The 25,564-nt window shown below is 40.3% G+C and overlaps 2 protein-coding genes across 2 annotated transcripts; both read left to right on the top strand.

Moving 5' to 3' along the window:
- The first annotated feature begins 362 nt into the window (after window positions 1–362).
- On the top strand, window positions 363–6,216 carry otulina (OTU deubiquitinase with linear linkage specificity a). Its single transcript, XM_038297863.1, has 4 exons — window positions 363–460; window positions 3,313–3,494; window positions 3,612–3,733; window positions 5,657–6,216. Exons 2-4 carry the CDS (start codon window positions 3,378–3,380, stop codon window positions 6,078–6,080), a joined length of 663 nt encoding a protein of 220 aa, XP_038153791.1. The 5' UTR covers window positions 363–460; window positions 3,313–3,377; the 3' UTR covers window positions 6,081–6,216.
- Window positions 6,217–11,587: 5,371 nt separating this feature from the next.
- LOC119791651 lies at window positions 11,588–24,531 on the top strand. Its single transcript, XM_038297870.1, has 10 exons — window positions 11,588–11,873; window positions 12,427–12,978; window positions 16,273–16,419; window positions 16,653–16,925; window positions 19,236–19,315; window positions 19,401–19,507; window positions 19,594–19,737; window positions 21,837–21,968; window positions 22,450–22,719; window positions 23,112–24,531. Exons 1-10 carry the CDS (start codon window positions 11,728–11,730, stop codon window positions 23,319–23,321), a joined length of 2,061 nt encoding a protein of 686 aa, XP_038153798.1. The 5' UTR covers window positions 11,588–11,727; the 3' UTR covers window positions 23,322–24,531.
- Window positions 24,532–25,564: the final 1,033 nt, after the last annotated feature.

Genomic DNA, 25,564 nt, shown 5'->3' with positions numbered 1-25,564 from the left:
TTTCCCATTTACATAAATTTTGCTTTTAAAACCAGATTACTTGATTTAACTCAGCCTTTCTCTTTACGGAATATATTATTATTGTTATTATTATTAATATCATTATTATTATACTCTAAAATAGGTGGACATAAGGGTTATGAAAATAAAACTTGACTTTGTTGATTTACTGCAAAAGGAATCAGGAAGCAGAAGATATCAGGTTCCTTGATTTAGGTGCATCAATCCTCCCATTAAATTGTATAAAATAGTTTTTTCTCTGTTTTTGTCTTTTGCCATGTGGTCCACACTCCTTACCAGTTGGTGGCGGCAATGCTCACTTAACGTTTTAACCAACCGCCATAAAACATTCAAGAAGAAGAAGTGGGGGTTCGTAGCCTTGCTCTGCGCTCCAGGCCAGCAGGTGGCGACATCATTTCTAAACGCTGTAACACTGAGGTATCTAAATCTTCCTCTACTGCACCGGTGTGACAGATCAACTGGGGAGGAGATCAACTGGTGACGGCAGCTGGAAAACCGCTGATTTTTGCAGATGTGTCTGTGGGCGGGGCTTTTCAGGACCCCTCGCCTCAAACAGGAAGCAAACTGCGCGTAGACTCCAAGAACTACAAATTATCTTATTATCTGATCGATGCGAAATACGTTGAGATCTTTAGAAGTCACCGTCAGCAAGGTATTTAATTGCATTAAGAAAACATATAGCATGTTTTAGGGATTTCTCCAAACCCGCACACAGAGATTTGAGGAACTTGTCCTGCTGTTGTTTATCTGTTTGTTTCAGAGCCTCAGCGATGAGAGAAAGAACCGAGTAGAAAAACCACAGAAAGCTGTATGAGAAGTAAAAACAGCCAGTGCAATAAAAGGTCAATGGGAACAACTAACGGTGTATTTTTCTGCATTTTTCTGTCGTCCTGTATGTCTTGTAAAAAACGAGCGAAAATAAAAATGTCCTCTTTTTTTTTTTTCTCAAAAGCGCCGACTGTTTATATGGAGGGAAACTAATCACTTACAGTCCAACTCGCTTCCAGAGGAGTTATAAATGTCTTTAAAGTTTAAGATGTGTTGCAGGAACAAAGCAAAATAACATAACTGCTGCGGGGAAGAGTGAAATCTCTGAATTCAGTTTTTATATTGTGTGAATATATGTGATATTTTGGGCATCGGGGCGAACAAATTCAGAACCTGCTGTACTAAAGCATTAAAAGAAGCAGCACAGCCTCCAGCTGACTGCAGCCAAACAATGAATAAATAAAACAGGGAGATTTTACGGTAGATATCTGTTCGAAAAAAAGGTCTGGTTATTATTTTCTCTTTTAATAGCTACGCTGCATAACTTACTGTCTAAATATTTCTTAACGGGGTGACCCCATTCTGATCTAAGAGTAAAGAAGGGAAAAATAATAATATCTGAGATTCTGGAATTCCAACATGTTTTAGGCGATCAGTGGACTCGGAAACATTAACTGTCACCAGTTGATCTAAGACCAGCTCTTAAACAGGCAAAGCAGACACACGCAACAGGTTCATTATCGCAGGTGGAGAGAGAAAGCGTGTTCGTCTCAATAGCTCAGCAGGTAAGAAGACGCCTTGCAGTTAAGTGCAAGCTTACCCGCGGATTCGTATCCACAGATATCTTTATGCCCTCGTTTTATTTTAACAGATTTTCCAAAGATGGGCAACATAATATTATTTAAATGACAAACATTTCCTCGCAATCAGCGTTTTGTGCTGAGTTGCTTTTTTGTCCTTCTAATTGCACCAGTGAAGCAAACAATTTGGACTAATAGTAAAAACCTGACAAAACAATGACTTGTAAACCAGTAACTTGAAAAACGTGAATGATTTAAAGTTGTTCTGCATGCAAACCAAATAATGTGGCGTCCTCAAAACAATAGAAGGGAATAAGATGACAGCTGACTGAGGGAACATGGTTACACATCATGACAGGTTCGTAATTGCGGTAAGAAAAATAATCAACAATAACAGTTACAAATTTAACGTAGCCTGCTACAACCCTAATTGAGGATAAGATAATAACATCCAAACATCCCAGGAGATGGAGCGTTTTACAGCCCATATTCCTGCAGATCCCGCTGGATCACAAGTTAATCTGTGACACTCGGATTCTGACGCTTTCAGATCCTCACGATGCGTTTATTTGATCCCCAAACTTAAATTACTCATCATATTTCACATTATCCACAGACAACAGACGTATGTTGGATAGATATTAGGCCAGGATAAATTATAACCTTTATTCTGACCCGTTTGTTTACATTTGCGGCATTTTGATCGGGCAACCACGCAGCCAACTAATCTCTCCAAACAGCTGTGCTGTGGACCCCGTCACAAATTAATCTAGTTCTTCGTTTATCTGCATTTTTCTACAAGATAAAACATAAAGCAGTCATGGCGACTCATACCCACACCATAGCGGTAGCTGCTAACTCTGGGATTTAAATTCTACTGTGAAAACAGAAAAAGTAAAGTTTCCGCATCAACAGGTATGTGATTCAGATTCTATTAGCTGCGCCTAAGTAAATACATTTTACCCCCTTTTTACACATGGGGCAGTAAAACCAGCTCAGCAGCAGCCCGTTATGGTCTCATACCTGGATATTATGAACCGACTGAACACAATAGCAATAAAAATAAAGGTGTTTGACCTGATACAGTTCATCATACGGGACAAAGTTTTGGGATCCACTAAAAAAACAACACCGCAGTAGAGACTTGTATTTGTGTCCAGAAAGGAGAATAAAGGAAAGATGAGAGCATGGAATCTAAGAAAATAACTTTTTGTCAATATTCAAAAAATAAAGTGGGAATAGTTGGAAGGATGAGAAGCCCAATTGTTCTGTTTGCAGTCAGTTTTTCTTTAAAATGTGCTGCTTACACACGTGCCTTCTGAATGACAGGCCTCTTGAATGGATTTATTTTTACATTCAGGAATTTATAAAGTGGGCGGACTTTATTGTCCAAGCTACAGGTTTTCATTTATAGCTTATCGTTCAACAGGAGAAATGACACTCCAGTGTGAGACAGACTTTTATTTGGATTTTTTCTTGGGATTCTTTGCACTATCTGCTTTGCTGAGGATACAAGTTCCTTACCACATCATTCTAATCTAAAAAAACAAAACAAAACAGAAATTAATTCATTAGATATGTCGGTTGATTTTTTTTTGGCGAACAGTTTTGTTACGTTAGGAATATTTTTTCGCCAGGCATCAACACAGCCACCTAAGCTTCAGTAACATCTGCGGTGCGCATAGATTCTAACCAGTTGATCTCCTCCCCAGTTGATCTGTCACACCGGCTCTCAATGCGTGTGGGAACGTTGCTAGTTCTACATATGAGGGTTGTTAACCTGAATCCATGATGTCTTGGCTAAAATCTGCGTCTTTCGGCGGTGAAGATGTATTTGATGAGAATGCGGACGAACTTCATTTACAAAGTAAAGAATGGACATCCAACATGAAGAAACGCATCAAGGTGAGGTTAGCTTTAGCTCCCATCAGTCTCTGTTACACCGACTGGAAGAAGCTGCTTACTTTCTGTCTGGTTGGTGCTTTATTATCGTTTTATTCCACCGCTGGGTGTTTTGGACAGGATGGATATGTGGACGGAGTCAGTGCTGGAGAGGAGGCCTCGCTACAGGTGGGATTTAACCAGGGCTTCAGAGAAGGAGCAGCTCAAACTGTGGCTGTGGGTCGCCTCAAAGGGATTGTCAGGTAAAAATATGACATATACTGAGCATAACACTTTATATTTACAAAGACTATTGGTGCTGCTTAGGGCAGAAATAATTAATCGGATCAATTCATTGATTATTGAAAAAATCAACTAATTTAATAATCTTGAACTATAGAGACTCTTAAACATGCTTTTAGCTGACAGAGGAACTCAGACTAGTAATTCTACCAAAATTGTAAAAGAAATATATCAACCTTTCGCATTAAGATAAAGGAAACATTTTTTATCTTTCAATATGCTCTATTCAAAACTTAAATGGGAAAGTTTTAGTTTCACCTGATTTAATTTCATAAAAAATCTTCTTTAAGAAAGCTTTGGCTATCTGATTAATATGACAGGTTGATCGATTTGCTAAATAATCGTTAGTTGCAGCCCTGGTGTTACTTATAATTCAGGAAAATGCAGACATAATACACATGAAAGTAAATCCATGAGATAAAAAGCAGTTGGCTTAGGTGGTAGCACAGGATGTTGATAGATACTAGATATGATCATTGGGGACTTCAGGTGATTTTTCCATAAATGTCTTGAATGCTTCCGTTTCCTAGAGGTAATCTGCAGACTTAGACACACTTCTACAAAAATAATGATTGATTTTCATAAACATTTTAACATTTAAAGTGATCAACAGACCAAGATCTTTGCAGAAGCCCCACAGATCCGTCTGTCGATCTCCAGCTCCATCCTCCCCTCGCTCAGGAACAGGACCTAGAGATACATGAACTCCTCTAAGCCAAATTTTCCCACTTGAATAATGTGGGCTTGAAATCGCTGATCTTCATCCTGGCCTCTTTGTGCACTCAGCTGCAAACTGTCCAAGCACAAGCTGAGGGAGCCCCCCTTGAATGGTTCTAGACGGGGAGTAATGGGGACCAGTGCCTCTGTAGACCTGGTCCAGGCCCCTGTACTGAAAATATCTGCTACAAAACTTAAAATAGAATTAGGTACATTTTCCATGAAATAACTGGATTTTTTCTTTGATTTGAGCAGGAAAATTAACAAAAATCAGTTTTTGTGGGGTAATAAATTAATAAATGTATAACAATGATATGTCCTAACAGCCATTTGTCCCTTGGACCAATTTCAATACACATTCACAATCACCTTTACAATTATTTATTTGATTTTATATAGGCTGATTCCCAAACCAGGCCCTTGATTATGAAAAAGACCGGTCATGGCCCTAAGTAAGTGTTTTCTGGTGCTCTTTTTTTTTTTTTTTTTTTTTACTGGGCACCTTCTATTTCATGACATCACCCCAGAGATGCTGCAGCGTTTTATCACACTACTTATACAGGTCTTCTTTTTAAGAAGAACATAATCTAGGACGTCTCATAGCTGAAAACAAAACACAAGATCTCAAACTCTCCTTAACCGAACTGTTAGAAATTTAAGAACCATGTCAAAAACTGAATTAAGCAAAAGGAAATCAACTAATGGAAATTAGCTCTATCTGGTCCTTCTTGAGAGAAGTTCTCAAATAACTCAGTGTTTTGATGGCAAAACAGTATTTTGTTCCTTTACAATCTTGTAAAGGGTCCAAATATTAGCAGGGCTGTTTGTATTCTCTGTATTTTAGCCTTTGTTGATTATTTTGACACATTTAGAGCGGATTTTTTAAATTATTATGTTGCATAATCATTCCAACTTGGAAAAAACACTTCAGTTAAAGCCTGGAAACATCCTTGTTGATATCAGGTCCATGATTCTCTGAGATCATGCAACCTTTGACCATAACCACAACCTTTTTTGTTTTCTATCTTATTTTGTAAAACATCCCTATTGACTTTGTTCCAGCCCTGATTGTCGTCTCTTCCCCTGCCCAGTGAAAGCCCGTCCTGCTCAGTTCTTTGTGTCATTGTGTATCTAACACTGTATCCTCTTTGTGTGTCCATTCACAGCGCTGTATGGTGCTGGTGCCAGATGCAACATCCAGAAAAGCCCGTCCCGGCCGGTGTCATCGACCTTTTGCAACTAGTAACGCAACACGAAGAAGGAATCATAGACAGCATTAGGAAAGCACTGGAGAATCCTCCTCCTAGTGTGAGCGACGTCTCTGAGAGCATGGAGGATCTGGAGGTAAAGCAGCCCGGTCTGGGCTGCGGCGGAACAGGCTGTGAAAACACAGACTGCTGCAGGAGCGAACAAAAAATGGACTTGGAGAGTTCTCACCATCAGCACAATCTAAGCTCTGAGCCCAGTGGTTTCCCCTCCAGGTCACACGAGGGTCTGGACCTGCTTGTGCGGCGCTGCATGGATCTGGTTTCTGAGCTGGGACTTCCACAAGAACTGATCCATCACATAGAGGAGCTGAGGAACTCATAGCAGTTAATGTCATAAGTACCAATACTTGATGTGATCTAGACAGGTTTTAAAGATTTATTTGATGTGCATAGTGTAAATAATTTGTATTTGCAATTTTTCTAAGATTTATTTGAAAATGAATAAAATGTTTACCAAATGTATGCTTGTTCTCTCTCCAACACAAATATATTCCCTGTATTTTTTTCCATTGTTAATGAGAAACATCTGATTAAAGTTACACAACTGTTGAAATGACTGCTTCCCATCTAGGAAGCCCACTCAGGTGTTGAGGTTCTTTCAATCACAAGATCATCTGCTATAAAAGAGGACTCTTTGGCTCTGTTCGAAATCGTGGGCTGCATCCTCCAAGGACGCGGTCTACCTCAACTGGATCCTTCCAAGTCCTTGGAAATAAGGAGGCCGGAAGTGTTTTGGCTTTGAATTCGAACAGGTCCACCCTTCGGCGGGTTTTACCGCCGTATGCTCTGTAGCTTAGTAACCGTGAAAGTTGAAACACAAAGCAGGAAAAGAATGAAAACCGAAGTTTTCAAAACTCTATTTTTTATTATAAGGTGAACAAAGACTACACTCACAAGAATCCAGAGTGGAATAAAGGTTCCAACCACTTGGACCAGGAACAAATAAAATCAAATGTAATGATAGAAACCTTAGTCAGTTAAATAACATGCTGCTGTCATTTTGCACATCTCTGATGTTGCTGCTATTTTCAAATATCCATTAATGTAAAAATGTCCATAGCTGCAGTTTTATATTGTTAAAGCACTTTACAGAATTGTATTTTTTATATTTTAACTCTTCCCTATTATGTTATTCTTATAAATTTTTCTAAGGTCCACATTTGTGTGACCATTTTCAATAATCTTTCTGCTGCTGTAAATTTGCTCATTGTGGGACAATAAACATATTTTCTATTCTATTCTGTAAAAGGGGTAGAAAGATATAAGTAAATCTAAACAATATATGTATAAAAATATATCTGCAAAATCTGTAATATTCAACAACAAAAAATACTTAGTTAAGCATATTGTGCAAAACGGCAATAAAAAAATGAAACTATCAGATTTATAGTCTGGTCTTGGCTGGAAAAGGAACATTTTGGAGCAACACAACGTGAGAGAGAGAGACAGACAAGTACCAGGACAAGGGAGAGGAGTGGGCAAGGTAGAGGGGGAAGAATAGGAATGCGTGGTGGCGCTCAAAGAAGGACCAGAGCTAAGGTAACTGATCAACAAGAGCCACGATCATTGACCATGTCATAAACCACGGGCTATCATACAGAGAGGCTGGTGAACGAGTACAGCCAAATATCAGCCTGGACACATTGGCATCTATTGTCCGTATTTTCAGAGAAACCAACAGGTAGGATATTGCTTCTCCTACACCAAAGTGTAAATACAGTAAAATTACCATTTACAGTATAGAGTGACTTTATGCCTCCAGTGTCTGATATGGAACTGCATTTTGTCTCTCTAAGGATTCAACGTCTACCTCCCTCAGGGAGCAGGGGAAAGGTCCTGAATGAAGAACAAGAACTTGCTAATGTCAACATGGTGACTGCTGACAATGAAATAAAACTGAAAGACATTTAGTCCAGAGTTGTAGAGGACAACCTTGTCTTTGGGAACATTGCAGCAATCAGCATAACATCCATCTCTCAGACTCTAGCTAAACACAGATTCCGAATGAAACAACTATACAAAGTTCCTTTCGAAAGGAACAGTGAACGCATCAAAGACTTCCATCACCAATATGTCCAGGTAAGTTTATGCAATACAGTCATCACTATACACAGTTTGTTTCGCAGTAAACTATTCTATAAACTTAGAATATATTAGGACATACAGTAGATTTTCAGTACAGCACAGCAGTTACATACACACTGTCTAATTACTTTCGGAGTCATGGAGTTGGAGGCCAGTCAATTCCCCCATGAATTTATCTATGTTGACGAGGCTGGCTTCAACCTGGCAAAAAGGCGTCGCCGTGGGAGAAACATAATTGGCAAAAGGGCCACGGTTGCTGTGCTGGGCCAGAGAGGAGCCAACGTCACCATGTGTGCTGCAATCTCCAACAATGGTGTACTCCTGCATAAATGTGAGATTGGCCCCTACAACACCGACCGCCTTCTTATTTTTTTAAGAAGACATGCATGAAAGACTGGTGCCAGAGGTAGAAAGGGGCAGTTGGGAGACCATTTGCCAATATATGTGATCACATGGGACAATGTGGCATTTCAACCATTCCCGTACAATTACAGCCTGGTCTGATGCCCATCCAACGATGATATCCCATTTCCTTGCTCCTTACTCTCCTTTTCTCAACCCCATTGAGGAGTTTTTCTCAGCCTGGAGATGGAAGGTATTTGACCATCGTCCACATGACCAAATGTCTCTCCTAGATGCAATGGATGCTGCATGCCAGGACATCACAGCTGAACACTGCCAGGGGTGGATAAGGCATGGGAAAAGATTCTTCTTACGATGCCTTTGCAGAAAAGATATCAGGTGTGACGTGGATGAGAACATGTGGCCAAATGCAGAAGACCGAGTAAATTGAATTTTATTATTTTTTTATTTTTCCGGTTTTCCAGAGTATTTCTAATAGTATATCTTGCAGTAATTTCCTTTTGCATATATAGTATTTACGTATACTGCAGCAATTCTGTCTCTGTCTTTTGTTTCATAAAATGTAAATTCTATAAAGCTACTTTCTGCAGTAAACAAAACAAAATGCATGTGCAAAACAGAGCTGTGTCCTTGTACAGTTACTGTCTATTGTATAAAGGCACACCTAACATCTAAAATAATGCAGTTTCTGTAGTTTCAGCTGATGATAGTGTTTTTTTTTTTTTGTCATTGTGTTATGATTGACTAAATGTTCCTGTTGGAAGAGAACACGTGTTAGTGTTTTGATTAATTATGTGATTTGGAAACATGTTTGCAATGTTTTGTCAGACATGGTGTGTCGTGTTAGTGTATTATTGTATTTTGAAAATTAGTTTTGGAGTTTAGTTTACAATGTGTGAATTTGAACATGAAATTAACCGTTTTGCCAATTGTGTGTTTTAGGTGTGTTGGTGCGTTAAGAGTTTAGGAAACCTGTTAAATGTATTGAAAACTGTGTCACAGTGATTTTAAAAAAACTGTAAAAGCAAGTTAAGGTTGGTAACTCTTATAAAAACGTCCTAAATGCATAGTTTTTATATTAATCTTTTTTTATTTAACATATTGCATATTTTATTTGTCTGTTTCGTAGACATTATTGGGGGAAAAAAAAGGGGAAGTGGTGAGCGCACGGATTTTCGGAGGGCTGCTTGGCTGCTGCAGAACTGTCAGCGTACACTACAATGACGTCATGCGCTTCAGCCAGACTGTGTAGTAATGGGAATTTCGCCTCTCTTTTTGGATCCAAATCATTTAGCGGAGTTCATTCAAAAGAGCTGGATTATTATTTTTTTTTAACCAGAGATGGATATTCTAACTCTTAGTGGCTTTTACAGCTAAATATATGTGTTATTCAACATGTCTGAATACACATGTATGTTAAATATGCACCACTGTACGGTAACATTCCCCTTACATATAATAAAAAGTTTAAAGATATGTTATTAATTCATCTGTAAATTCTTAATAACTCATAAGTGCGTGAGAGGAAGCGGGAGAACAAACTGGCTGTTTACTTGCCAAATAGCCTAATCTACTCAACTTTATATACCATCGATGCGTATATTCAACATTTCAGTTGTGTGAGCACAATAAGCATTTGTGAAGATTAGATTTTAGCAAGCATAACATTTTGAGTGCATAATAAACATTTATAATTTATAAAGTGCCCAGTGACTAATTAATAACGCTTCACATTATGATTCCTCTTGGATCATTCAGGATACGGCACATTGACGCGGCTCGGGCTAGAGCCGCTCATCACAAGAGCCGTGACCTGCTGCTCCGGCTAAGCTAGGGATCATCGTGAACAGATGTTCCGTTCAAAATACCATGAATTGGGAGTTTTTCTGAAATGTTCCGTATTGATACACGCTGGCCTTGTGGTAGCTAAAGCTATCCACTGTCACAGCAGCGTTTGAAATGAGCCATTCTCTCTCCTGTTTGGGTTTTAAGTTTACAGCAGCTAGCCGCCGGCTAACCCCGCTCACCAAAAGTGAAACGAGAGCTGGAGCTTCATGATCCGAAGGGTTTGGAGTTTATCTTAAGTTTAACGCAAAATAAAGAAGGTAAGCTGAGCTAAAATACAGCAGTGTTAGCACACAGGCAGCAGCTGTTAAGTTTGTCTTTCTTGTTACTAAAAGCTGCTTCCTTGTGTTAACTTAGCTTGATCAGATGTTATTCCTCAACATAAACAAGAGTAATAACTTGGAAAGTCTTTATAATTTAAAACCTTATGTTTTCAATTGGGGGTTAAATGGTGTGGTAAATATTAAGATGTCCTAAGACGTAAAATCTTATTTAAAATCGCTTTTGTTGACATGTTATTTTTTGAAAAGGTGGTTCCCAAAGTTAGGGTCAATATCTGACTAAAGGTCACTACTGAATGTCAGATTTCAGGAAATGCCAGAATTTTATTTTCACAAATAGAAGTGATATTCTGGTTGTTAAATCTGTTTGGTGAATATTAATGCTTTATAATCCAATAAAAATTAGTTGGGTGGAAAACTGCTGTTATTTCTTGGGAGAGTGCACAAAAAAATCCTGAGACAATGTTAAAAGTTTAATTTTGTTTTTTTAGAACAACTACATTCCTGTAGTTGTGCAAATGTTTTACAGATGAGTGAAAAGAATGCTGACAGCAAAGGTAGCTGAGTCAGTGCAGCAGGGTGTGTTTTAAAAGTGGATTACCATCTGAATATTAACAACATATCAGTGTTGAACCATGCTGTAGATCAGGATTCTTTGTTCCAGGCCCCGGGGCCCCGGGGTCCTGCACACACCTGACCTCATTAACAGGCAGCATTTAATAGCAGGAGACGATGCAACCATGCAGGCTGGAAGCATTTAAAACATGAAGGACTGCTACATATCATGCTAATTAAAGCCTTAAACGTATCATCTTAAACATGGAGTGGTCTTTAGGGATTTCTCGATCCCGTATTAATATCGGATATCTGTCCGAGAATAACCAAAAAAATTGATATCGAATTTTATCTGCCGGCATCGAAAATCTCCAATATTTTCTTGCTCATAGAAAAGATCTGCTTCTTTTAAAAGTTTCTGTTATTGATTGGTTAGTTTAACATGGGTCAGTTGTTTTCATACCATTTATTGTTGACTGAAAATAAGGAATAAAAGCCAGTATGATTTGTGCCAATATCGTATCGGGTCAATGTCGGTAGGGTATCGGAAATGAAAACATTGCACCAGGACATCCTGATACTTAATGTTCTGATACAACTAAATATATTCCCCTAAAAACACAGGTTAAATAGGAATAATTATTGTTTGCTCACCTGTTCTATCTTTCATTATGTTTTGATTTTATTATTTTGTCTTAAAGTGTCTCCAGATTGATAAAGCAGCACTATGGTTGCTTCCTGAGCTCCCAACCCTTCGTCATGGACTCCTAGAACCCCTGGTTGTTTGGGACTGGAGGCTACCACCCAGCCTACCTGACCCCAGCCTCCCCCCCAAAGCAGATGGGGAATTGTTGTTGTGAAGCTGAAAGTCCCTGTGGCAGCATTGAGGAACGAAGTGTTTTGCTGAAAGATGACTCAAAGACATCATGCGCTGGTGAGAGGGTAGCGGTTGGCGCTTGTGGTCCTGAAGACAACGATGACATGAGGTGAGATTTTGTAAATCTGCTTGGAAAATGTACGTTTTTTTAAGTTTTTTATGTGTTAATCTTCTTAGTTCTGTTTGGTTTCTTCAATCTCATGTATAAATAACATTTCTGAGTCTTTTCCCTTCTAGGAACAGAAAGAATGAAAATTAATTATTAAGATTGGATCAACTGCAAGGAGAGAAAAATGCTAAATTCGCCCTGTGGTTTATGTGGGACGTGATGCATCAACAAATAACTTTTAATCATGTTAGAGGACGCATAGGGACAGGGGGGAACTTCCACCCGTCCTTTTAGGGGTTGTCAACTAGAAACAGTCGAGTCATTTCACTCGCTTTTGAGAAATGTCAAGATACAATCATTAAAAAGTGGTTGTTGTGATCAAAGGTTTCCTGCTTCCTCTACACCTCCAGTTTAGGGAGAATCCTCAAACGTTTTTTTTTTTTGTTTTTTTGTCCCTCATGTATCTTATTTATTTGTGCTTTTGTGAAGATTTCAGAGGTGCTTTTGTTGTTGTTAACCCGTGGCTTTGCTCATTCTGTGTTATGTCTCTCAGTCAGTCTACTGCTGAAGAAGCCAAGGAGGTGAAGGAGGAGCAGCAGAGGTGTCAGAGCAAAGAAAGAGAACCCAGGAACACTCAGGGAAATGGACATTTACAAAAGGGAGACATTCAGGAGGTGTCAGCTCCTCCAAACAAAGACAGAGGCAGCAGAAAAGAAGATGACGAGAAGGAAGATGCTCCTGCGGAGCGATGCACTTTAAACCAGCCACAGGTGGACGTCTCCTCCCTTGACGAACAGGAAGGTTTGGCCACAAACGGAGAGCCAAACACCGAGAACGTAGATCAAACTGCTGTACAGGAAGACGTCTCACCGCCGCCTGAATCTTCACGCCCAGAAAACCTTCCCAGTCCTGAGACAAACCCTCTGGCGGAGGAGGACAAAACGGACGGCGGTTCTCACGCTGATTCTGGAGAGGATGCTATCGGTGCCGAGGCCAAACCGTCAGAGCAGTTCACACGGAGTAATGAAGCGCTATCAGAGCCAAGCACTCAGGCGGCGTCCATCTCTGCGGTCAGCCAGGACACAAACACAGAGGCTCCCAGCTGGTAAGTAAACATGGGGGTATTTCAGGAGGAAGTGGAAATATTCAGCATTGGTTGTGTTTAAAAGCCTTCATTCAGGTTTAAATCAGTGGCCAGATCAGACTTCTGCTGTTCCTTCAAAAAGTATTAACACCTGTAGAACCTTTGGCAAAATGTTTTTTGAATTCAAAATGTTTAATAAACTAAAAGAATTTTGTACATGATTGTGAAGTGAAAGGGAAAAAAACTCCTGAGCTCTGATCTGCCTTTCTTATGCAAACAGTCTCTGAAAGGTTCAGCGTGCCTTCCTAATCTGACCCAATGACTCTGATACCCCAGAATAAAGTCCTGTTCAACCAGTCTGTTCTAGAAGTTGCCTCTTGATTAAATATTTTGTTACTTACTTTAATACATGTTAAAAAGAAAATCCAGCCTCCAGCTGCCCTTAGAGGTTCCTTAATTAGCTAATAGAGTCCAGCTGTTAATCATTAAACCTCAGTATAAATCCAGCTGTTCAGTGAAGGCCTCAGAGGTTTGTAAGAGACCTTTGGTGAATAAGAAGCATCGGGAGCAGCAGGGAATGTTATCAAAAGCAAACCTACGTTGGGAAACAAAATCCTAATCTGAGTGAGAGCTTTTGATGAGTCATCCTAAAACAGGAAGTGTACGGTAAGGCTTCACAGTATATCCCAACCATGCCCTTATTCCAAATATCAAGCATCACATCGGTGTTTTCTATTAATCTGCAGCTGTAGTGGATGATGCAACTTTAACCTTAATAAACTAACGTGTCAGGCAGGGTATGCAGCTTTTACTAATGTGAAGGAGCTGCAGAGATCCTCAGCAGGAACCTGGTTCCGTTAGAAAGATTGTCAATGAGGAAGGCTTGTTTTTATTTTCTTTATTAGCAAAAAAGAAAAAAATATCTAAAGTTAGCACCACAAGCCATGGCAGTGGCACAGCAAACATGGGTGATGGTGATCTGGTAGCGTCAAACTGAAACTTTAGTTTTTTGACTTGATGCAAACAGCTGCATATTGAGAAAAAGTACATTACTCCCTGCATCAGTGTGTCGCAGTGAGCTTCACTCAGATAGTTTTGATTTATGCTCATTTTTCAGTGTGGTCTGCGCTACATGCAGGGGATCTAGATACGGCCGAGGCGGAGAGAAGTGGGGGCGAGTTTGTCCGACAACGGAGGGACATGAGGTTGAAAAAGAGCGGAGATCCAGGTGGAAAAAGGGTCCCAGCGTTCTCGCACACCTCGCTCTTCTAGCTGGTCTAACTTTACGAGTCGTTTTCCGCAATTTCGGTCATAGAAACAAAAGATCTTGGCCTCCTGTCTGCGGCACTGTTTGCGCCTACCTACAATTTGGGAGAGGAGCAGAGGCGTATCTGAGGAGGTGGCGGCAAGGTCTTTTTGTTCATTGCGGCACCTACACAGACGACCTAGTTTCGAAGTATAAATCAGCCTTAAGGGTCTTGCTCAGAGAGCCAGAGTGGCAGTCAGTGGGACGGGACCTAGAACAGAACCTCAGGATTCCAGGATTCCACGCTCTATGCCCTAACCACTAGGCCACCACTCCCTTTTATGCATGCAAGGTAATACTGGAAGAAAAGCCTTGGTTTTCCTCACACCTCATATAATCCTGTTCAGAGATGCTCTCCTTCCAGCTGGACTGAGTTAAGCTCTTGATTCACATAATAAATCTGGAAACATTGCGGTCTTTAAATGTCCAAAGCTGGTGGAGATGAATAAACCAAGAGCTCTGCAGCTTATTTAAGAAGTTTTACTGCAAATTATTGTAATAACAATTACAAAACATGTATGACTTGCCTTCTTCACAATAATGTCTTCACAAAAATTCCCCAAATATAGATTCAAGTTTGTTTGGGCATCAGGTATAAATACTTGTCTGTTACGTTTCCATCAGTCAGATCAGCTGTACCTATCTGGTGTTTTTAAAAGTGATTGCAGCATTCTCAGAATCTGATCTGGTGGATTGATACAGCTTCGAGGATCGGTGAACGCTAAAAAACTAGGGGTGTTTGGGAGATCAACAGAACGGCACCAGATCTACGACACTGGTTTGAATATTTTCAGTTTAATTTGGTTTAAATGCTCTAGTTACACCAGACGGAGCCTTGGCAGCTGCTAGCACTGTGAAATTCAGAGCGTGGGGAGACGAAAATGTTCTGGAAACGGACCCAGCTGTCCAATATCCTCGCTAAGCAGCACTTCTTAGCTATTAATGATTAGACTCTGATTTTAGGAGGTTTCTGTCTTTAAAATTTGTTTTTCTAACAACATAATTTAAGCAAAAGCTTTTTAAAAAATCAATAAAACTAAAAAGAATTTGAGGGCAAAACATCAATTAAGTCATCCAGGAGGGACTCGGAGTAGAGCCGCTGCTCCTTCACGTCGAGAGGAGCCAGTTGAGGTGGCTCGGGCATCTGGTTAGGATGGCTCCTGGGCGCCTCCCTGGTGAGGTGTTCCAGGCATGTCCCACCGAGGGGAGGCCCAGGACACGCTGGAGAGACTATGTTTCTTGGCTGGCCTGGGAACGCCTTGGGGTTCCTCCTGAGGGGCTTGAAGAAGTGGCTGGGGAGAGGGAAGTCTGGGCCTCCCTTCTTAAGCTGCTGCCCCCGCGACCCGACCCCGGATAAGTGGAGGAAGATGGATGGATGGATGGATGGATGGAACATCAATTAAGGATGAACTTTTTTAAAATTTGGCTTCACAATAAACTGCAGAATTTATTTGATCTCTTTTTTCTAAACATTTAAAAATTTACTAAATTTAATTGTGTGCCTCTTATTTAAGTTCCCAGTTTCTTTTTACTCAGGATGTAGAATGCTTTAGTTATTTATTTTATTTCTCAAACGCCCATCATGCAAACATTTAGACAGTCGACGATCTTCAAGGCTCTTAAGTTTGCAGGTTCCAGAGGACGGTGCAGAAGCTTTATCTTCCTGTTCCTTATGTTTTAAAAACCGCACCTATGTGCTGAAAATTCAAAGGGAGCTACTGTGAGAACACAAAACATTTTTTTTTTTATTAAATCAACTGAAGGGACATTAAATTTAGAATAATAAAAATGCATACTTCAGAACAGTATAAACGCTGGTGTCCGTTTATTTACAGTTATTGTATGTTTGCCAAACCTTTTATTGCACAATATTTGCTTTTGCTGTCCCAAGTTCACGACTGCTTTAATGATTAATGTCCTCAATCATATCTATAAGTAGATTAAGTTTGCTTGACATTTAATCAAATGCGTTTTGCGCAGTTTGCTGAAATGTTTCTTTCTGCGTGCAGCTCTGTGGAAGGTTCTGTGGAGACAAAGAGCCATGTTATCTCTGAGCCTCTCTCTCCTGGATCGGAGCCCACAGATCTCAACCACGCTCAGGAGAAACCGGGCTCTGTCGCCTCGGAGCCCACATCTGCTACAGAGGCCAAGGACAGGTCAGCAGGTTCATGCTCTGTTGAATGAAAACCTGTTAACAGATGTTCTCTTTTTGTTTGTTATTATGGCCACTAGGGGGAGCAATAAACACTTAGACAGCCAAAAATCATTTTCCTGCAGCATTTACAGGAAAACTGCATACATTTAAATGCAGTAGAGCTTCGCCATCATCTCTCTGCATCTGTTTTAAGTGTTTATCACACAGGCGGTAAAAATGAGATTCTCTCTGCAGCTTAAAGTCGGATCTAGAAGACAAGAAAGATCCTGAGGGTTCAGGTTCTGCGGAGGAGAATGTGGAGGAAGCTGGAGAGGATGTTTGTGACGAAGGGAAGAAGGATGAAGAGGATGGAAAGAAGCCGGAGAAAGTTGCTCTCACCGGGGAGACGGAGGCTGCTCGAGATGAGAAACAGTTGAAGATCCAGGAGCAGCTTGGAGAAGATGAGCCTTCGTCCTTAAAGTCAGATGTTGAAATGCCTGCAGACGAGGAAGCTGGTCAGGATGACAGGTCTGTGCAGATTCTATTCACACACATTTTAGCTCTGAACTGGATCCTGTATTGAAGGTTTTGTTCAAAGGTGGTTTAAAACACTGGAGGCAACAGTTTTTTGTAAAAATATTCAGACTGACCTGTTCAACAGTTTATGTCCAGGTTGGAACTTTATTGGTCCGACTTTAATCTCGGTTTATTTGTACCATGCTTTTACTAAAACGGCTCATTATAAGGGGCGTTGGATTGATTAATCTTTATCTCATTTCAGCATTAAAACTGTTGGAGTAATTAATGCAAAATAAAGTGTTGGATAATTGTAAAGTGGAAAGAAAATAATGGAGTTAACACATTTATATCCAGCTGCCCAGGGTCAATATTTAGTGGTTAAAACTGAAGTCAGCTGTTTCTATATAGCGGTTTTCTCTAACAGGTTTTCACACATATAAGCTCCATTTACACTTATTGTCTGAAAACCGATTTGTGCCGAGCTTGGATCGGTTAACCGTGCCGAGCTTGGTACCTTATGACCGTTTACACATCACGCTAGCACGATTCCTCACTTCCTAGTGATGATCTACAGTACTGCTGCTCTCTAGAGGTAAACAAGCAAACCAACATGTCGGCGCCTGTAACATTCAGGAAGCTATGTTTTGTTATTATTGTGATATTTCGTTGTTTGTGGAGAATCAGGCAAAGAAGGCAGCCTTTGGGGAATTTACTTGACAGAGTCTGCTTTTGGGAAGTGGATACAACAAACGATAGTCCAGTCAGGGCTTACAGACACAGGAAACAGCGACAGACGTTGAGGTTCATCACACTGCTAAGCAGAATCATGTGGCATGGTAGGGAAGCTAGTATTTTTATGAATATCTGAAATTTAATGCTTACAGGGGCTGACTGTAAGGAGATGACACAGCCTGCTCATGAACTCTTTGTTATCTGAGAACTGAGCCAGAACTGAACTTCGCCGAGACATACTGATGAACTAGTAGCGTGTTAGCACGGCTTGGTTGTGTCTGGTTCAGTTTTGCGTGCCATTTACACTCAACAGTGATCTTGGCACGGTTTCAAAAGAGTAGTGTAAATGGGGCTATAGACTCTAATTCTTACCTCTTCTCCATCTCTGAACAGTAGGTTTGCCACAGATTATGCCACCTTTTGGATGTGGACTTTGACTAGGCCATTCTAGCTCTGGGTGTGCTCATAAAGTCAATGTCCTGCCCCAGCTTTTTGCAGCCTCTTACAGGATTTCTCCTCAAACTCTCCCCACAATTAGCTCGGTCTGTCTTATTGTCAAAAATTATCGCCAAGACATGATGCTGCCTCCACCTTGTTTCATCCAAGGCGGTGACATGCTCAGGGGGGATGTTCACTGTTGGATGACCAGAGCACCTTCTCTAGCATGCTGGTATTGCTCTGTAAACCAAACTTCTTATGGTTTTTAACAAACAAAACAAAAAACTTTAGTACATTTGAGATGTGTAGATTGCAGAAAAACAAGCTGTGCTTTTCAGATTCTCCCACCTAGCCTGTGGATTTCTCCACTGGCCTCTCTGTTGCTTTCCCTGCCTGCTCTCCCACTTAAACATGTTAGGTAGCTTTAGCAGTTACTCCACTTGTTGCTTTATAATCGTTTCATTTTCAGACGACACACTGAACATTGCTCTGTTCAATTTTCTTCATTTTCTCTGATCTTTATGGTTCTGTTTGTTCACTAATATTCTCTAACAAACCTCCGAGGGATGTTGGTTACAGATTAGGAGTATTGGAGCAAAGAAGGCTGAATATAGATTCACTCCACACTTTTCAGATCTTTTCCCATAAATTATGTTGAAAACCACACTTTATTTCCCTTACTCTGCACAGTTATTCACCACTTTGTGATGCTTTGTCATGGAAAACACCCAGTAATATAAAAAGAAGTTGCCTGTTGGAATATGAGAAAATCTGGAAAAGTTTAGAGACAAAGTTTAAAATTAGTGAGGCAGGAAGGAAGCTTTTGCAAACGTGTTGAAATGTTGTTCCTCTACTGAGAAACAGCTGAAAAGCACATAAACTAATACATTAAGATGAGCTAGTTTAAATAGGATTTTTTCCTTGTTTTGTAGTTTTAGATATTTCGTTTTCTCCAGACTTCATTCCTAAAGGGGTCGGACATGGGTGGTTATTTTGGTGCTGTTCTATTTTTAGCTTTTAGTTAATACTCTGTGTACTCTACAGCAGCAGGTGCAGAGATAAAACCTTCTGATCTATTCTATGGCTGGAAACATGCGATTAATTTGGCCTTCATTCCCCATAAATATGACTAAATCTGTTTCCCTTCAGTGACATAGACTTGTACCGAGGAGAAGAGGAGCTGTCTGCATCATCAAGTCATAAACTGCAACCAGCATCTGAGTTAAAAAGTAAATGTTCTCAGCTTACGCTTTCTATTTAGGTCCTACAGTTGATGCTGAAATGTCTAAATAACATCAACAATCCTCCTCCCAGTTCCGAAGGTGCAGGATAGCTGCAGTTTGTCTCCGGCTGTGGATATCCTGTCTTACAGTGAGAGGGAGTGGAGAGGAAAAACTGCCAAGAGTGCTCTCATCAGAAAGGTTGGTGCCTTTTGAAGAACTGCTTCAGCTTCTAGACGTGTGGTTTTATCTGCACATCTGAGGGGCTTCCTGTGGTTTTGCTGCAGGGGTACGAAGAGATGTCTGCAAAGTTCAGCCACCTGAGGAGAGTCAGGGGGGACAACTACTGCGCCCTCAGAGCCACCCTGTTCCAGGTGTTGTCCCAGAGCGACCAGGTGCCTCAGTGGCTGCAGGAGGACACCGTTTTAATGGTAAATATTTACAGTTATTGAGATTTAGCTCTCTCTACGTTCTCATATAGAACTTCTGTAGACCTCCTTTTAATTTGGTAATATTTCAGTTGTATGGCTTGCATCAAGTATTTTTATTTGTATCCTTTTGCAAGCTGATCACAGTAATCACTTTGTACAACTATGGCTGTTTACATTGAATGTCCAGTCCAGGGATGGATCCAGAGAACGTTACAATGTGAAAGTTAACACCTTCATTTTCTGTGACGTTCTTTTTGTAGTTTTTAAACTAGGCCAAACAATATCAGGCTGTTCCAGCAAATGTTTTGGGGGCAGTATTGCTCTAGTATTGCACCGATGTAGAATAAAAAAGAAAAGCCTGCAGAAGAAAGTTTGTCTCATGAGGTTCTGGTTCCTTTTTGCTTTTCTAATGTAGTTCTGAACCTCATCATTCCTCCATGAGATATTTTCATACTGTTTTGTCTTGTATATTCAAACTCCTGATTTCGATTTACTCTTCTTCCACTTGTACAGCTCTTTCTGCAAGGGAATCAGTCCCGATGTACTATAACCTGTCAGTTATAACCATGCCAGTGGATCCAGGGTCAGTGATGGGCTCACATTGGTGTGATTTGCACCAGAAACCGAACTCCTGCATTGCTAGAAGCATTTCACAGGTTTCCTGTATAAACAGCCTAAACATCATCAGGGGTTGACGTTAAGGATTTTTACCACTTGCCCTTTGGGCAAGTGACTTTCACATTTCATTTGCCCAGAAACAATTTTTACTTGCCCAGTATAATGTTTGATAAAAATAGTTCCTAATATTCATTTTTGTATATATATCAATGAAACATGTTTGTTTGTTTTTTAAATGTTTTTTGTAATTCAGTATTTTTTAAGTTTACAGGTTCCTGGTGTGTATATGCATGCGTCAGATAATGAACTCAAGCCTACATTACTGTGTTAACATGCTTTTCAATCCTTCCTGCACATTCTTTTCAAACTAAACTTTGCTTTAAACTGTCGTGTGGTTGGAAAAATATAAATTGTAATGTCAAAAATCTAAAAAAAACTTGACAGGTTGAAAACTTAAGATAAATCACAAGACAGAAGTCAATGTCACAAATAAATAACTTATTTTAGAGCCACAGTATGTTTATACAAGATAATACTATTAATATAATGTGACTTTTCTAGAGAATCATTATACATAGTTATTTTATACAGGGTTTCCACAGTCTTACATCATTTCAGAATTCCCTGAGTTTTAACTGACTCAGGATTAGTTTTCCCTGACAAAATAAATGCAGCCGTTTGTCGTTTTGGTAACTACATCAAAATTACCGCTAGGTGGACAAAAATCACGCCATCTGGCGGAAAATCACCGGCTTTTTCAAATCACGCGAGAATGTGTACAAAACAACAAAAATGGCGCCGGCAAAGCTTCTGGGTCGTTTTCATCGAATGTCAGTGATTTTAAAGTAATTTTGAGTGATAAATAATTTTTTTTTGCACTCTCCCAACAATAAAAACTACTTGCCCTGGGAGATCGGGCGATGGTAAACATCGAGCCCTGATCATTGTGTATTTCTTCAAGTTTTGCACAGTTTGGAAGCTCCAAACCCGAACCTCTCTGCTGATGTTATGAGGTGTAATTTCACAGTGGTCCAAATCAGGATCCTTTCCTTATCATATCATATATATTGTATAGTGCACCCTTCCCTTCTGCTCAGCATGATGCTGCCACCTCCATATGTCACAGTTTGAATGGTTTCTCAGGCATTCAAGCTTCCCCCATTTTCCTCCAAATGTAACAACAAACCTTAAGGCCACTTTACCAAGAAAAAAAAGGATGAAATATTTGACTAGTTGTCCCTTAGAAGTGATGGCCTCTTCCTCACTGATTGCTGGCTTTGAAAAAGGTTCATTGAAAAATAAGCAGTGACGGGTTGTGCTGCAAAAATTCTGCTTGGTGCTTGGAGTTGGTGCTAAATGCAGCCCCCTGTTTAGCTGTTCATAGCTGGCATTTGGTTTTCTTGGCTTCAAAGCTAAAAGTTTTATAAAACGACGCGCCCTGAGGCACTGAAGGTTGAAATGTTTTAATGTTTTGTTTACAGCTGCCAAAACAACTGGAGGCTCAGGACGGCCTTATAAGCCAGTGGCGATTTCCTGGACATCACGTGAACGAAGATGGCGTGGAAAATCCCATCGAGCGGCTGAAGGGCTACATGGAGCTGCTCCGACAAAAGGTACAGATTCCATATCGGCTCAGAGAGAAACCCCGGTACAGCAGCGCATCAATGACTCTCCACAGAGCGGTAGCTGGATCGCTACCATGTGTGAAAGGAAGGCTGCTGCTTAAAGGTGAAAAATGAACACAGCAGTGCTTCAGTAAATGAAAGGCTGTTGATTGAAGCTAAAGGACGCGCCGTTTATATAAAGCCATGCAGCGAAGCGTTCAGTTCTTAACCAGATCTAAGATATTACAGCAGTTACATCAGTAATTGATGATAGATGGGAGCAGAGATTTAGAGCTTATTGCTTTCCTAGAACTAAAGAAACTGCATATTGAAGAAGAATATTTCCTTAGCAATTTTTCATGGTATCTCAGTTGCATATAAAAGCAAAATATTGCGGGTTCCTTAGGGAGCAGTGAGATGTACACAGTGTCTCATTCAGGGACCTGCAGTCATAGCCTGACTTTTGTTCACTTCTCTAATTTGTGTCCAGTGGAAGGCGGCGGCAGACTGTCCTGGCGCCGCGGCGCGGCAGCAGCTCTGTGAGCGTTTGTTCCAGGGCGAAGAGGAGGAGCTCGGGATGCTTGAGGCGCTGAAGCTGCTGATGCTGGGCAGGGCCTCTGAGCTGCACAGCCGCATGCAGGTGGGGGAAGACGTCCCTCTCTTCTGCTGGCTGCTGTTTGCTCGGGACTCGTCAGACTGTCCCCGTTCCTTCCTGTCCAACCACCTCAGCTATGTGGGCCTCAGCGCCGGGCTGGAGCAGGTAGAACACATCGTCAAACTCTTTCTCTCTGTATTTTATTTTTCTTTTGCGTTTTTCAGCAATACGCAAACAACCCTGGTACTTTTTCCCAGCCTTTGAATACATTTGAATAAAACCAGAGCTACAAACAAAAGCAGCAGGGTTGTTTGTCAGAACAGGAGGAGTATTTTTATAAACTGATCAGTAAAACATGCCAGTGCTTGAGCTAGAGCTGACTTATAGAGGATATCATTATTTGCAATACATTAATGAAAGCCTTTGCAGGTACGCTCTCCTCAATGACACTCCACCCACTAATTATTGTGTGTTTGGGCAGCTGATTAAACATGCTGCTGTTTGATTCTTTTTTTGTGCTTTTGGAGCTGTGCAATTATCTTTGTTTTTTTGTGCAGGTGGAGATGTTCCTACTGGGATACGCCCTGCAGCACACCATTCAGGTTTACAGACTCTACAAAGCCAACACGGAGGAGTTCGTCACCTTCTACCCAGACGACCACAGGGATGACTGGCCCTCTGTGTGCCTCGTCACGGAGGACGACCGCCACTACAACGTGCCGGTGGCAGAAGCTGCTGATCCCTGCCAGGAGCTCCCCTCCAGCTGATTAGCGCTGCGGGGGAAGAGCCTATGCTGTACAAACGCCCCTCAGGTCGAACAGAGTGACATTTTTATGCCAACTCCAGGGGTCATGCTGGGATATATGCTTCTAGAGGTCACACCTGGAAAAAGTCACAGATTCTCCACCTAAGGGAGAGGAGATCTCCATGTTTGACATTTATAACAAAATCATTTAGGTTGCGTCACATTAGAGCACTTGGAGCATTTCTTTCTTTTTTGCCATAAGGTTGTTTTATTTTTACTGTGCCATAGTTATTTGTGCTTGTATTTTAGGTACTTCCCTAAAAACCCAGGGAAACAGTGAGGTTCATCTACAACAATAAAGTCTGAAGATTTTAGTTCTGCCATAAAGTAGATCAGAAGGACATGGATTAAAACCAGGATTATCAGTATTGGCTCCCATTTTTGTCTATCTTTACAGCACCTAGCTGAATCCTTTGTTAGGTTTTCTTTGCTTTGTTTTTTGCCTATAATCTGAGCCAACTGTCTCCTGACTCTAAAGCATATATCTCAAAATGTAACCCTGTCGTTTTAAAGCTACGGTGACTCGAGACCCTGTACAAGATGTTTCTGTTTTTCCAAACACTTGTATGCACTGTACTGTAAGAGTTTTGTTTTTCTACCTTTGGTATGCGTACAAATCCAGTTTTCTAAGATCACTCCAGCTGAATCCAGATTGGGTGGTCAATTAAGAAAAGCAACGAAAAGAGGCAAAAATACAGAATTTATAATCTTGCACTGGATCTTTTTCTGTTAATTTATTGTTTTGATGTTGGGGGTGGGGGGAAAGAGGTACTTTAAATGAGTGTGAAAGTTTAATTTAAGACGGCTGAATTAGTCGATGACGGGTTTGCTGATGGACTTATTCCAGATGATGATGAGAAGACTCGGAGGATTAATGGCAGCTTCTGTGTCAGAGGCGTGATGTGTAACTGTCGTATGTTCTGTGCGTGTCAAACACAGTGACTAACATGTTGCCTTTAACCAAGCTGTTCAGAAAAGAGGGAACATACCAATGTTGCTGCAAAAAAAAAAGAAATAGCTGGTAAATGCTTCAACCACCAGCCACAGGTTGTAGGTTAAAAAAAAGAAACAAAAAGGCTCACTTGGTTATCCATGTTGCCTTAGAAATGATGCACAATTTGAATGAATGTCAGTTTTTATCAGTATGGAAATAAATGGTACATTTTGGAAAAGTTTGAAGTTTTTTTGAAAAGCAATCATTACAAATAGTCAAACATTTAACATTCACAGGAAACTGACAGGTCATCATACTGTTCCATGTCATGTGATTTAAACCATCCTTAAAACTTTTTTCATTTTGCTTTGAAAAAAACTAGAGATTAAATTGAAAGAAGGTTGTGTACAATTTTCATTCCATTTCATTTGAAGAATTATTGGATCCCAATGATTAATTTAGGGCTGCAACTAACGATTATTTTGCAAATCAATAACCTGTCAAGTATTTTTCCAATTAAGTGATAAATAATCTGATGGCAAAGGGTTCCTGAAGGATTTTTTAATGAAATTAAACCAGGTGAAACTAAAACCTTTCCACTTTAGGAGTTCTGGATAGAGAATATTAACAGACGGGTTGATTATTAAACGATTATTTTAATAATCAATGCATCGCGATCAGTCATAGTATCTATGGATCTTTCCAGAAGTCTTTCTCCTTTCTCATTGTCTAAATGTCCTAAAAAAACTGAGCCAAAGTCTAGTTGACTTCCAATTTATGCGTGTTTGTGGTTTCCATAATCTAGATGACTGAGGATTTACACAGGCAACTATGTACAAGTTTAAACCTAAGATTAGAAAACTGTCAGACATAATTGCTACTAAAAATACCTTCACAACTCATGACAACAAAGATTTAATAATAAATCCATTTATTTGCAAATAAGAATGCCTATACAGTATATACAGTACATACGACAGTCTGAATACTAACAGGAAAAAGGCTTGGCAAATAAAGAAAAAAAGTGGGTCCAACTACCAGACTGCACTTGAAGAGGAACATCAGAACCGTATTGTTTAACACACAGTGGTTTGATAAGGGATTCCTGACCCCTCGCAGCAATGAAATATACACAATGCATTAAAGCAAAAATCTGTACACCGTTGTATGTAAAATACGATTGCACAACCCAACAAGTTCCACATTGTGTCCGAGTTTGAATCCGAGCAAGGTCTCTGCTTTTATAAAGTTACATGAAATATTTAACTCAG

The sequence above is a fragment of the Cyprinodon tularosa genome, unplaced genomic scaffold (assembly GCF_016077235.1).
Source record: "Cyprinodon tularosa strain WSP-4 unplaced genomic scaffold, ASM1607723v1 ctg4, whole genome shotgun sequence".
NCBI classification, from domain to species: Eukaryota; Metazoa; Chordata; class Actinopteri; order Cyprinodontiformes; family Cyprinodontidae; genus Cyprinodon; species Cyprinodon tularosa.
The sequence above is the reverse complement of the archived record's forward strand: the minus strand, read 5'-3'. Positions and strand labels throughout refer to the sequence as shown.

Coding starts and splice junctions, on each gene's coding strand:
- otulina (XM_038297863.1), top strand. CDS start 3,378: ATGATGTCTTGGCTAAAATCTGCGTCTTTCGGCGGTGAAGATGTATTT. Junction 3,495..3,611: donor ACATGAAGAAACGCATCAAG/GTGAGGTTAGCT, acceptor TGTTTTGGACAG/GATGGATATGTGGACGGAGT. Junction 3,734..5,656: donor CGCCTCAAAGGGATTGTCAG/GTAAAAATATGA, acceptor GTCCATTCACAG/CGCTGTATGGTGCTGGTGCC.
- LOC119791651 (XM_038297870.1), top strand. CDS start 11,728: ATGGGGAATTGTTGTTGTGAAGCTGAAAGTCCCTGTGGCAGCATTGAG. Junction 16,420..16,652: donor GCTACAGAGGCCAAGGACAG/GTCAGCAGGTTC, acceptor TTCTCTCTGCAG/CTTAAAGTCGGATCTAGAAG. Junction 19,316..19,400: donor ACCAGCATCTGAGTTAAAAA/GTAAATGTTCTC, acceptor TCCTCCTCCCAG/TTCCGAAGGTGCAGGATAGC.